General features: G+C 43.7%; 2 protein-coding genes across 10 annotated transcripts in view; one reads left to right on the top strand and one right to left on the bottom strand.

The window, feature by feature from the left end:
* The window catches only part of spryd7a (SPRY domain containing 7a), a 49,722-nt gene extending 40,535 nt beyond the window's left edge, over window positions 1-9,187 (bottom strand). For both annotated transcript variants that reach the window (XM_070894024.1, XM_070894025.1), the window contains exon 1: window positions 9,046-9,187. In XM_070894024.1, the coding sequence (XP_070750125.1) occupies window positions 9,046-9,151 (106 nt within the window). In that variant the 5' untranslated portion in view covers window positions 9,152-9,187. The remainder of the gene's footprint in view (window positions 1-9,045) is intronic.
* A 213-nt stretch (window positions 9,188-9,400) lies between these two features.
* trim13 (tripartite motif containing 13) overlaps window positions 9,401-13,062 on the top strand; it is a 73,832-nt gene continuing 70,170 nt past the window's right edge. For 6 of the 8 annotated variants that reach the window (XM_070894017.1, XM_070894016.1, XM_070894013.1 and 3 more), the window contains exons 1-2: window positions 9,401-10,176; window positions 12,776-12,840. The gene's annotated coding sequence lies outside the window, so the exon portion shown is untranslated. The remainder of the gene's footprint in view (window positions 10,177-12,775; window positions 12,841-13,062) is intronic. The other 2 variants (XM_070894021.1, XM_070894018.1) reach the window with 1 other exon arrangement.

The following is a 13,062-nucleotide window of genomic DNA, read 5'->3' as shown; positions in this document are numbered from 1 at the left end:
TGGTAGATAGAGGTATACCGATGGATGTGGTGTATTTAGATTTCCAAAAGGCATTCGATAAGGTGCCACACAAAAGGTTACTACAGAAGATAAAGGTACGCGGAGTCAGAGGAAATGTATTAGCATGGATAGAGAATTGGCTGGCGAACAGAAAGCAGAGAGTCAGGATAAATGGGTCCTTTTCCGGTTGGAAATCAGTGGTTAGTGGTGTGCCACAGGGATCAGTGCTGGGACCACAACTGTTTACAATATACATAGATGACCTAGAAGAGGGGACAGAGTGTAGTGCAACAAAATTTGCAGATGACACTAAGATTAGTGGGAAAGCGGGTTGTGTAGAGGACTCAGAGAGACTGCAAGGAGATTTGGATAGGTTAAGCGAATGGGCTAAGGTTTGGCAGATGGAATACAATGTCGGAAAGTGTGAGGTCATCCACCTTGGAAAAAAAAACAGTAAAAGGGAATATTATTTGAATGGGGAGAAATTACAACATGCTGTGGTGCAAAGGGACCTGGGGGTCATTGTGCATGAATTCCAAAAGGTTAGTTTGCAGGTGCAGCAGGTAATCAGGAAGGCAAATGGAATATTGGCCTTCATTGCGAAAGGGATGGAGTACAAAAGCAAGGAGGTCTTGCTGCAACTGTATAAGATATTGGTAAGGCCGCACCTGGAGTACTGCGTGCAGTTTTGGTCACCTTACTTAAGGAAGGATATACTAGCTTTGGAAGGGGTACAGAGACGATTCACTAGGCTGATTCCAGAAATGAGGGGGTTACCTTATGATGATAGATTGAGTAGACTGGGTCTTTACTCCTTGGAGTTCAGAAGGATGAGGGGTGATCTTATAGAAACATTTAAAATCATGAAAGGGATAGACAAGATAGAGGCAGAGAGGTTGTTTCCATTGGTGGGGGAGGCTAGAACTAGGGGGCACAGCCTCAAAATACGGAGGAGCCAATTTAAAACCGAGTTGAGAAAAAATTTCTTCTCCGAGGGTTGTGAATCTGTGGAATTCTCTGCCCAAGGAAGCAGTTGAGGCTAGCTCATTGAATGTTTTCAAGTCAAAGATAGATAGATTTTTAACCAATAAGGGAATTAAGGGTTACGGGGAGAGGGCGGGTAAGTGGAGCTGAGTCCACGACCAGATCAGCCATGATCTTATTGAATGGCGGGGCAGGCTCGAGGGGCTAGATGGCCTACTCCTGTTCCTAATTCTTATGTCCTTATGAACCTTCTCTGAACTGCCTCCATTTCGTAAATATGGAAACCAAAACTGAACGCAGTATTTCCAGTGTGGTCTCACCAATAGAGCCATAATTTTGGTGTCTTATGAATATAGTAAGGCTTCCTGATTTAAAGCTGTGATTCTTACAATTTATGCTTGGATGTTTCAACCAGTAATTTTAATGTCAGCTTTCAATTTAAAAATTTTAACCTAGGGAATTGTAAATTACCTGTTCAGCTAATGAAACTAGACAGCTTTTTATGAAAAATGTTCCCTGCCTTCTCTGGACTAGGATACAAAGGACCAATTACAGTCGAACTTCACTATAACGGAACCCCTCCTGCACCCGCACCCGCCCCCCCCCCGTCCATGACCAGCAGAAAAGATTGTTATATCGTGGTGTTCACTACAGTAGGGTTTGACGATTTGCTGCATCAGAAAATTGAAGAAATTACCAGTTTGAATTGAACATTATTTTATTCTGTTGAAATTAATTATAGATTGCTTCATATTATTCATGCTTTTCTCAATGTTGCTAACTTGTTAACCAGTCCAAAAATATCTTCATTTGCAGGTAATGGCTGTGTGAAGTTTTGCACAGTTGCTGTCACCTTTTTGAACTCATCCTTGAAGGGGATAACTGGTTCTGTGCCTTCCTCATCACCTGAAGTTTCCTCATCCTCTCCCTGACTCAGTCACTTATTCAATAAAGGCCTCGTCACTCAATGCTGCTCGTGTAGGGGCTTGGTTTCCTTCAATTTCAATTTCCTGTCATTTTGTTTCTGAAATTCCCAGTATATGCATTCCTCTCTAACAGACGGCATCTCTTGCTTTCGACTGCCATTTTCTGCACTCCATCCAGCATGTTTAAAACAGTTCACAAAACACTTTTACAAAATAACATAAGAATTAGGACAGGAGTAGGCCATCTAGCCCCTCGAGCCTGCTCTGCCATTCAAAAAGATCATGGCTGATCTGGCCGTGGACTCAGTTCCACTTACCTGCCCACTCCCCATAACCCTTAATTCCCTTATTGGTTAAAAATCTATCTATCTGTGATATGAATACATTCAATGAGCTAGCCTCAACTGCTTCCTTGGGCAGAGAATTCCAGATTCACAACCCTCTGGGAGAAGAAATTCCTTCTCAACTCGATTTTAAATTAGCTCCCCCGTATTTTGAGGCTGTGCCCCCTAGTTCTAGTCTCCCCGACCAGTGGAAACAACCTCTCTGCCTCTATCTTGTCTATCCCTTTCATTATTTTAAATGTTTCTATAAGATCACCCCTCATCCTTCTGAACTCCAACGAGTAAAGACCCAGTCTACTCAATCTATCATAAGGTAACCCGCTTATCTCCGGAATCAGCCTAGTGAATCGTCTCTGTACCCCCTCCAAGACTAATATATCTTTCCTTAAGTAAGGTGACCAAAACTGCACGCAGTACTCCAGGTGCGGCCTCACCAATACCCTGTACAGTTGCAGCAGGATCTCCCTGCTTTTGTACTCCATCCCTCTCGCAATGAAGGCCAACATTCCATTCGCCTTCCTGATTACCTGCTGCACCTGCAAACTAACTTTTTGGGATTCCTGCTAAAAGAGTTTCATGCACAAGGACCCCCAGGTCCCTCTGCACCGCAGCATGTTGTAATTTCTCCCCATTCAAATAATATTCCCCTTTACTGTTTTTTATCCCCAAGGTGGATGACCTCACATTTTCCGACATTGTATTCCATCTGCCAAACCTTAGCCCATTCGCTTAACCTATCTAAATCTCTTTGCAGCCTCTCTGTGTCCTCTACACAACCCACTTTCCCACTAATCTTTGTGCCATCTGCAAATTTTGTTACACTACACTCTGTCCCCTCTTCCAGGTCATCTATGTATATTGTAAACAGTTGTGGTCCCTGTGGCACACCACTAACCACCGATTTCCAACCCGAAAAGGACCCATTTATCTCTGCTTTCTGTTAGCCAGCCAATTCTTGATCCATGCTAATACATTTCCTCTGACTCCGCGTACCTTTATCTTATGCAGTAACCTTTTGTGTGGCACCTTATCGAATGCCTTTTGGAAATCTAAATACACCACATTCATCGTTACACTTCTATCCACCATGCTCGTTATATCCTCAAAGAATTCCAATAAATTAGTTAAACATGATTTCACCTTCATGAATCCATGTTGCGTCTGCTTGATTGCACTATTCCTATCGAGATGTCTTCCCCACTACAGATGTTAAACTAACCAGCCTATAGTTACCTGCCTTTTGTCTGCCCCCTTTTTTTAAACAGAGGTGTTACATTAGCTGCTTTCCAATCCGCTGGTACCTCCCCAGAGTCCAGAGAATTTTGGTAGATTATAACGAATGCATCTGCTATAACTTCAGCCATCTCTTTTAATACCCTGGGATGCATTTCATCAGGACCAGGGGACTTGTCTACCTTGAGTCCCATTAGCCTGTCCAGCACTACCCGCCTAGTGATAGTGATTATCTCAAGGTCCTCCCTTCCCACATTCCCGTGACCAGCAAATTTTGGCATGGTTTTTGTGTCTTCCACTGTGAAGACCGAAGCAAAATAATTGTTTACGGTCTCAGCCATTTCCACATTTCCCATTATTAAATCCCCCTTCTCATCTTCTAAGGGACCAACATTTACTTTAGTCACTCTCTTCTGTTTTAAATATCAGTAAAAACTTTTACTATCTGTTTTTATGTTTTGCGCAAGTTTACTTTCGTAATCTATCTTTCCTTTCTTAGTCATTCTTTGCTGTCGTTTAAAATTTTCCCAATCTTCTAGTTTCCCACTAACCTTGGCCACCTTATACGCATTGGTTTTTAATTTGATACTCTCCTTTATTTCCTTGGTTATCCACAGCTGGTTATCCCTTCTCTTACCGCCCTTCTTTTTCACTGGAATATATTTTTGTTGAGCACTATGAAAGAGCTCCTTAAAAGTCCTCCACGGTTCCTCAATTGTGCCACCGTTTAGTCTGTGTTCCCAGTCTACCTTAGCCAACTCTGCCCTCATCCCACTGTAGTCCCCTTTGTTTAAGCATAGTACGCTCGTTTGAGACACTACTTCCTCACCCTCAATCTGTGTTACAAATTCAACCATACTGTGATCACTCATTCCGAGAGGATCTTTTACTCGGAGATCGTTTATTATTCCTGTCTCATTACACAGGACCAGATCTAAGATAGCTTGCTCCCTTGTAGGTTCTGTAACATACTGTTCTAAGAAACAATCCCGTATGCATTCTATGAATTCCTCCTCAAGGCTACCCCGTGTGATTTGATTTGACCAATCGATATATAGGTTAAAATCCCCCATGATTACTGCCGTTCCTTTTTCACATGCCTCCATTATTCCCTTATTGTCCACCCCACCGTGAAGTTATTATTTGGGGGCCTATAAACTACGCCCACCAGTGACTTTTTCCCCTTACTATCTCTAATCTCCACCCACAATGATTCAACATTTTGTTCATTAGAGGCAATATCATCTCTCACAACTGCCCTGATATCATCCTTTATTAACAGAGCTATCCCACCTCCTTTCCCTTTTTGTCTATCCTTCCGAATTGTCAGATACCCCTGTACGTTTAATTCCCAGTCTTGGCCACCCTGCAACCAAATTTCTTTAATGGCCACTAAATCATACCCATTTGTAATGATTTGTGCCGCCAACTCATTTACTTCATTTCGAATGCTGCGTGCGTTTAGGTAGAGTGTTTTAATACTAGTTTTTAAACCGTGATTTTTAGTTTTGACCCCTCCTGCAGCCCCTTTATATTCATACATATTGTCCCTTCCTATCACCTTGTGGTTTACACTTACCCCAGTGCTACTCTGATGTTCTTATACAGCTCAGCAACATGCTGGTTTATTTGATAAGATGAAGCATTATAGCACTTTATTTTTCTTTTTAGAACTTGGCAACCTTGCAATTGATCCACTGACATCTAATTCGCCAAGATATCCAACATCTTGCTTAATCACCAAGGCGGTCCCATCAAATAATAGGAAACATGTCACCATTCTGAGTCACTTTTGAACAATGGCATCTTTAGTGCGGTGCCTGGTCCATCACACGACGGAAAGAACTGTTATGGTATTGCTGGGCGATAGCTGTTTCTCATTGGTCCCTGGTCATTACAGAACTATTTCAATGGTAACCACTGCTTATTCATTTTGAGGGCTATGATTGGTAAATAGGAACAATGTGACTGGGAAATCTCAGCTGCCTTTGGTTTGAGATCATTGCAAAGATGGTGCGTCACAAATCTATTTCAACTGAATCTTTTTGGGCTGCAAAAATAAAATGTATTTGCAAATACAAAGGCAAATGGGGAAGGATTCATTTCTATTTATAATATAAAATTTATATATATGCAATACAGGTAAGAGACTAGCAGGAAATATACATTACAATATTTTTCTTCTATATCTTGTTTAAATTTTGTTTCTGAGCCATACTATGGGAGCTCAGCGAACAAACTGAGCCACAGCTGCCTGAATTCTTGTACAATTAATAGTAAAATACAACACAAGTATCCTTTCTCTGGGGTTGGGGAGCGAGTTCTCAAATTTTTAAGTAATACATTCCTGAAATGGCAATTATAAAAACCTTTTTTTTCCATAAAAGAAATCCATGAAGAAATACAAGTTATTAAAGTACTTGTGTCTCCATACTTTAGGAAGGATATTGAGGCTTTAGAGAGGGTATGACATATAGTAACTCAGATGCTGCCTAGTATGAAGAAATACAAATACGAAAACTTGACAAATGGGGGCTGATTTGGATATAAAAATGCAGATTATGTGGCAAAATGTTTAAAATTATGAAAAGATAGGCCAGGGTAGATAGAAGCAGACTCTTTCCAGTTGTTATGGGGTCAAGAATGAGGAAGTTGATACAAGACTAAATGTCAGAGATTTAATACAGAGGGCGGAAGAAACCTCTTCAAGCAGAGAGTTGTGAGGCTGTGGAATTTAATTCAAGGGTTAGTGGTTGAGACAGGAACAATGTCAATAGTCAAGTTTAGATTGGATAGGTGGATGAAGAAAAAGGGTTTGAAGTGATATAACAGGGTGGGTAAATGTGATTAGAACTATTTGCACGTGTGGAGGGCTAAAAGCCTGCATGGACTGGTTGGGCCAAATGGCCTGTTTATATGCTGTAACTGCGATGTATTATTTGTTGAACCTTACTATCATAGAATGTGTTATCGTGACTGGAGTGCCTAGTCATCATCATCATCATCATCATAGGCAGTCCCTCAGAGTCAAGGATGACTTGCTTCCACATTAAAAATCAGTTCTCAGATGACTGTTAAGTCCAATGTGCAGACTTAACAGTCTCTGTCGCAGATTGGACAGACGGTGGTTGAAAGTACGTTGATTGAAGTGCTGTTTTTTTGAGGTGCTTCGGTTGTCATACGCACCTTCCACCGTATGCGCTTGGTCCCCACTTGCTCCCGGCGAAGTGTTCGATGCCCTCACGGATTATTCTCTTCCATTTTGAGCGATCTTGCGCCAGGGATTCCCAGGTGTCGGTGGGGATGTTGAACTTCTTCAAGGAGGCCTTGAGGGTGTCCTTGAAGCATTTCCTCTGCCCACCTGGGGCTCGTTTGCTGTGTCGGAGCTCCAAGTAGAGCACTTGCTTTGGGAGTCTCGTATCGGGCATTACGGATGATGTAACCCATCCATCTGAGTTGATCGAGCATTGTCAATGCTTAGATGCTGAGGATGTTGGCCTGCGCGAGAACACTGACATTGGTGCATCTATCCTGCCAATGGACCGTTGATGGTACTTCTCCAGTGCTTTGATGTGCCTGCTGTGTATAGTCCATGTCTCAGAACCATATAAGGGCAGGTATCACTACTGTGCTGTAGACCATAAGCCTTGTGCCGGTTTTAAGGTTCTGGTCTTCACTCTATTCCTTAGGCGACCAAAAGCTGCACTGGCACACTGAAGGTGGTGTTGGACCTAGTCATCGATGTCTGCCCTTGTTAACAGCAGGCTCCCGAAGTATGGAAAATTGTCCATGTTGTCAAGGCCTCATCATGGATTTTGATAATCGGAGGCAGTGCTGTGTGGCGGGTGCAGGTTGATAGAGCACCTTTGTTTTACGGATGTTTAGTGTAAGACCCATGCTCTTGTACGCTACATTGAACGTGTTGACGATGGTTTGGAGTTCATCCTCCGAGTGAGCGCAGACACAAGCGTCATCTGCATATTGTAATTCGATGGCAGAGGATGGCACGAACTTGGATTTGGACTGAAGGCGATGGAGGTTGAACAGTTTCCCATTTGTTCTATAGATTATCTCCACTCCAGCGGGAAGCTTGCTGACAGTGAGATGTAGCATTGCAGCAAGGAAGATCGAGAAGAGCATTGGTGCAATAACACAGCCTTGCTTCACCCCGGTTCGTACATGAATTGGGTCTGTGGTGAATCCATTGGTCAGGATCACAGCTTGCATGTTATCATGAAGCAAGCAGAGGATGGTGAAATTTTTGAGGACAGCTGAATTTGAACAGTACACTCCATAATCTCTTATGATTGACAGTGTCAAAGGCATTTGTCAGGTCAAAGGCGGCCATGTATAGAAGTTGGTGTTGTTCCCTGCATTCCTCTTGAATTTGTCGCGTGGCGAAGCCCATTTTCGTTGTGCCTCTTAGTGGGCAGAATCCACATTGCGACTCTGGGAGGAGCTCTTCTGCCACAGGGAGAAGACGGTTGAGGAGGATTCTTGCGATAACTTTCCCTGTGGTAGATAACAGGGAAATTCCTCTGTAGTTACTGCAATCGGACCCATCTCCTTTCTTGAAGATGGCCACGATTACGGCGTCTCTGAGATCCCCTGGCATGCTCTCCTCCTTCCAAATACGAGAAATGACCTCATGTATTCACATCAATAGTGCTTCTCTGCCATGTTTTAGACCAGGAGATTCAGTGACTAGTGATAACGTGGTTGACCTGCATCGTCGATGATGCCACAGCGCCCATTGACATTATCTGATGCCAGTGTCTATTGACGCCGTCTGATGCCAGTGCCTATTGGCACCATCTGACTCATTACCAACTGACACCGATTGATGCCACAATGACTGGTAACACAATGCTTTAACGATACAGGCTGATACCACAATGCCCATCGACACCGTCTATTATCACAAAGGCTATGAAACCATCCAATGGCACAGTGACTATTGACACCATAGCTGGCCCTGCATTACGGTCGACACTGGAGGTTTAGGTTTTGGGATTAACGTTAGGGTCAGTAATTCAATTTAGGGGCTTCCACTTAGTGGTCAGAATTAGGTACAGTATTACTATTCGGGTTGCGGATTGGCACTAGGGTTAGAAACCACTATTGGCAATGCGTTGTCAATAGCAGGAGCCCCCATTAACAATTAGAAGTATCCAATAAATGACACCAATGTGCTGTGAAATCAGTTCGCACTCTGGGGGCATCTGTTATGCATCACATCTGCGTCAGGGGTGATTAACTAGAATGACGGACTGCTAACCTATTTAAAGAGGTGGAGTTGAGTTTAATTTTAGATGAAACACATCAAATATGGGTCCTAACGTCAAAGCAAAATAAGTGACTAGCACCCATCCAGAGTCTCGGCCACCCTGCCGGCGCTCCAGTCCTTTTGATCTGCCCGGTTATATTTTGGTGTCGGACAAACATTAAATGTAAGGCATTAAATGAGATGAGGAACCGAGGAGGTCCAGTGGCGGTTGATTTATTTTCTTACGTTAACAGTAACGACAACAATTAAATGCGGCCGCTCGCTGACTCACCCATGTGCTGTGTGTCTAACTGGACGGCGGGCATTTCCTTGAGCTGAATGTGCCCAGAGCCTCCATCTCCACACCACCTCAGACAGCACAACACCGACGCCGCCATCTTCCCGACACTCAGCACTCAACCCTCTGACGTAACACTGTCGCCGAACGCACGCACTGACATCACGCACCCCTCGGCCCGGACACACGCACGTACGCGCCGCCGCTTACGTCACGCACAGCCGCTAACGTCGCTCTTGCCCACCCCCAAACCGCGGGCGCGCGCACGCTCTTTCCACTGACATCGCCCTCTCGGCGGGCAGGCGCACGCAACGCCCCTCCGCTGACGTCAGGCCCGCCTTCCAGTGATAGCGCGCGCTCCCTCCCGACACGTGCACGAGCCTGGACACGGGAGTTGAACCAGGCCCTGAATGGCGCGGCGAAGTGATTACACAAGCAGTTAGCCTCAGGGCATCCAAAAGCACTTCACATCCATGAATGTCACTGCTGTCAAAAGCCTAGAACTCCCTCCCTAACAGTAGGGTACGCAGCCTTCTTGGGCAGAAGTCACCACACGGACTGCAGCGGTTCAAGAAGTCGGCTCACCACCAGCTGCTCGAGGGCAAGGAGGGTTGGGCAATATATGCCAGCCTTGTCAATGAGAAACGTTTTTATTTGCATTGGTTTTGAAGTGCACTCGCAGTAATGTAGACAACGGCAAGAGCCAATTTGTACGCAGCAAGGTTCCACAAACAGCAAAGGAAATTAATGACTATTCAGTGTGCTTCTGGTAAGATTGATTAAGGGAGCAATGTTATCGAGGGGAACTCCGCTGTTCATCGAAAGTGCCATGGGATCGTTTACGTTCAACTAAGCAGGCAGACGGAGCCTTGACTTGACGGCTCTTCAACCAAAAGACAGCACCTCCGGCAATGTAACACTACTTTTCTATTGCACTGAAGTGTCAGCCGAGATTATGTCCTCAAATCCTGGCGTGGGTTTCAACTTATGACCCTCTATCGTAGAAGCAAACTGACTTGTAATCCAAATCTACCTTCACAAGATAAAACGGGCTTGTTGTTGTATTTGCCCTTATCCTGGAGCCCGTGGCAGCCCAGAATTAATGAAGGAATTGCCTGCTTGATGGTATGCCAATTTAAATATTTTAAATAAACAATTTTGATTTTTAATATTTTTTTTATTACTCCGCCGCACTTCTCTCAGTTCACCAGCTTGATGGGACTGCGCTCACTTGGTTCTACTCTTTTCTATACAATCGTAGCTGGAGCATCTCCAAAAATAGCTTCTTTTCTAGCCCTCGCACCGTTGCATAAGAACATAAGAAGTAGGAGCAAGAGTAGACCATTTGGCCCCCTGAGCCTGCTCCGCCATTTAATAAAATCATGGCTGATCTGGTCATGGACTCAGCTTCAGTTTCCTGCCCGCTCCCCATAACCTCGGCCTCCTCATCAACGTGCTGCCCATTGACAACATTATCCACAGTCATTGTGAGGGGGGCTCAATGTTCACATGTAAACTGATGATACCCAGTCTTTGATTAGCTGCAATTTACTCCAGTTAAACATTGGGAAGACAAAAGCCATTGTCTTCGGACTCTGCGACAAACTCCATGCTCTTGTCAATGGCTCCATCATCTTCCCTGGCAACCTCATATTTGATCTTAAGTTATACTTCTTACTCCCTATCCTCTCCATCACAAAGACTGCTTACTTCCACCTAAATAACATTACACACCTCTGGCCCTTTTCAGCTCATCTGCTGCTGAAACCCCTCATCTATGCCATTGTTGCCTCCAGAATCGATTATACCTGTACCAATGCTTTTCTGGCCAACCACCTATCCTATGTAAACCAGCTCATCCAAAACTCTGCTGCTGATATCCTCATCCAGCACCAAAACTTTAAAACACACGAGGCTTAATGATAATAACGTATAAGTGCTTAATGCATTTGAATTCCCCACCTGCCATTTTAACGGACCTATCATAAATGATTTTAAATAAACAAGTTAATGCCTCTGTTATATTTTGGGCCTTTATGTAAGACTTGGTTTTAAAGTCACTGACCACTTCTGTAATAGACCTTGCAACCCCTATGATCTGGAGGGTGCCTTCATCTGCCTGATCTCCAAGTAAACAACCATTAGGCCGAAGGATCGATCAGCGTGCCCTTGCTACTGTCCATGGCTTACTAGAATGTGCCATCGTGTATTTCCCCTAGTTTTCTGTAAGTGAATTGAATATATACTCTATCGGGCTATAAACCAACAAACAATTTATTTAACAAAGAACAGGAAAATGAGCAATAGTCTCTGCAATAGCATGTTTATAGTCATTTACAAACTTGATATCAAAATAATAAAGATGCTTTCCCCTAAGTTATTCTTCAACATAACTAGATCACTGAAAATAGCTGCTCACTTTTTATTTGTATAATTCCCCATCACCCTTCCTGCTCTCTATTATGTACACTCCAACCCCTCCTTAATACATTATGACTCTCTCAGCACCTTTCCACCAATAATTTCTCCTTTCATTCCTGTCTACTCAACTTCATTGTGCCTTTAGGCTCCAAGCTTGCCCTTTCCTGTTCCTTATCTATACTGTCCGTCAGTGACATCATCTGCGAACCGTGGTCTGCTTCAATATGTATACCAAATGTACCAAACCTTACCTCTCTGAAACCACTCTGGACTCTACAACTATTGCTGTGGTGGTCGATTGCCTGTCCAACATCAAGTTCTAGATGAACCAGAACCCTCTTCAGCTCAATACCAGAAAGCCCAAAGCTATTCTCTTGAGATCCCACAGAGAGTTTGTGCCTCAAATGCTGATTCCACCTCTTTCTCAGCTACTCTCTCAGACTGTATCAGAAATGTGCAAGAAGGGGATGATAACAGCAGTTTTTGTTTGATTGTGAGCTGAGCTTTGAATCTCACTCAAGCTGTGCTGCAGTCCAAATAGAAAATAATTTAGTTTACCAGCCGAGGGAAAATAGAATGGGAAATTCAGAATTACGAAGGGTAGGACCTACCAAGATTCTAGCGTTTCCTCATTAAAATTGTTGGCAATAAAAGGAGCAAGGAATCTGTCCATTGGGTCTCGCTGATAGATGCTGACACTGGAGGTCAGCTTGCAGGTTTCCTACTGTTGACCTCAAAAAACTGACAGGCATTTTCCAAGACAAAGTATCTGGGCCCACCCTGGAATCTGGCTAGGTAAATAATGGCTGTTTCTTCACCCATCAAGTTCCCTTCTGGCCTGTTGCATCACCCTGTGAAAGAGAGGGGAGGGGTGCGACTATTTTCTCCTTTGTTGGGGGTTCGAGCTACACTGTTTTTGCAAAAATGCTGATGCAGGATTTGGAGCAGATTTTCTGTGCAATAACAACAACTTGCATTTATATAGCACCTTTAACATAGTAAAACGTCCCAAGGCACTTCATAGGAGCGTTATCAGCAAAGCTTTGACATTGAGTCACATAAGGTGATATTAGGACAGATGAAAGAATTAGGTTTTAAAGAGTGGTCTTAAAGGAGGAGAGAGAGGTAGAGAGAGACGGGAAGGTTTAGAGAGCGAATTTCCGAGCATAGGGCCTCGGTAACTGAAGGCACGGTTGCCAGTGGAGAAGCAAAGGAAATCAGGGATGCGCCAGAGGCCAGAATTGGAGGAATGCAGAGTTCTCAGTGGGTTGTTGTTCACAAACTGTGCACATTTCTATTTCAGTGGAGTCCTAAGGGCCAAGGAAGCTGACGGAAACGGATCAGCCATATTTTCTTGATTTGTTTGAGGTAAATAGATGAAGAGTTAACTTCTTGTACTTTTTAAAATAATTGACCGTATTATGAAGGTGGCCAATTTGTAACTCTAGTTTCCAGCCAAACCTTCTGACTCAGAAACTTGATTAATGGCCTCTTCACTCCATTAGGTACAAAGTATTTCTTGAAGGGTAACCCAGAATAATATATTAATTGGCTGGCTTCCTTCTTTAGGATCCAAGTTACTTTTTGACA

Source organism: Pristiophorus japonicus, chromosome 11, assembly GCF_044704955.1.
Source record: "Pristiophorus japonicus isolate sPriJap1 chromosome 11, sPriJap1.hap1, whole genome shotgun sequence".
Classification (NCBI taxonomy): Eukaryota; Metazoa; Chordata; class Chondrichthyes; family Pristiophoridae; genus Pristiophorus; species Pristiophorus japonicus.
Note: the sequence above shows the minus strand (reverse complement) of the source record. Positions and strands in the feature narration are given on the sequence as shown.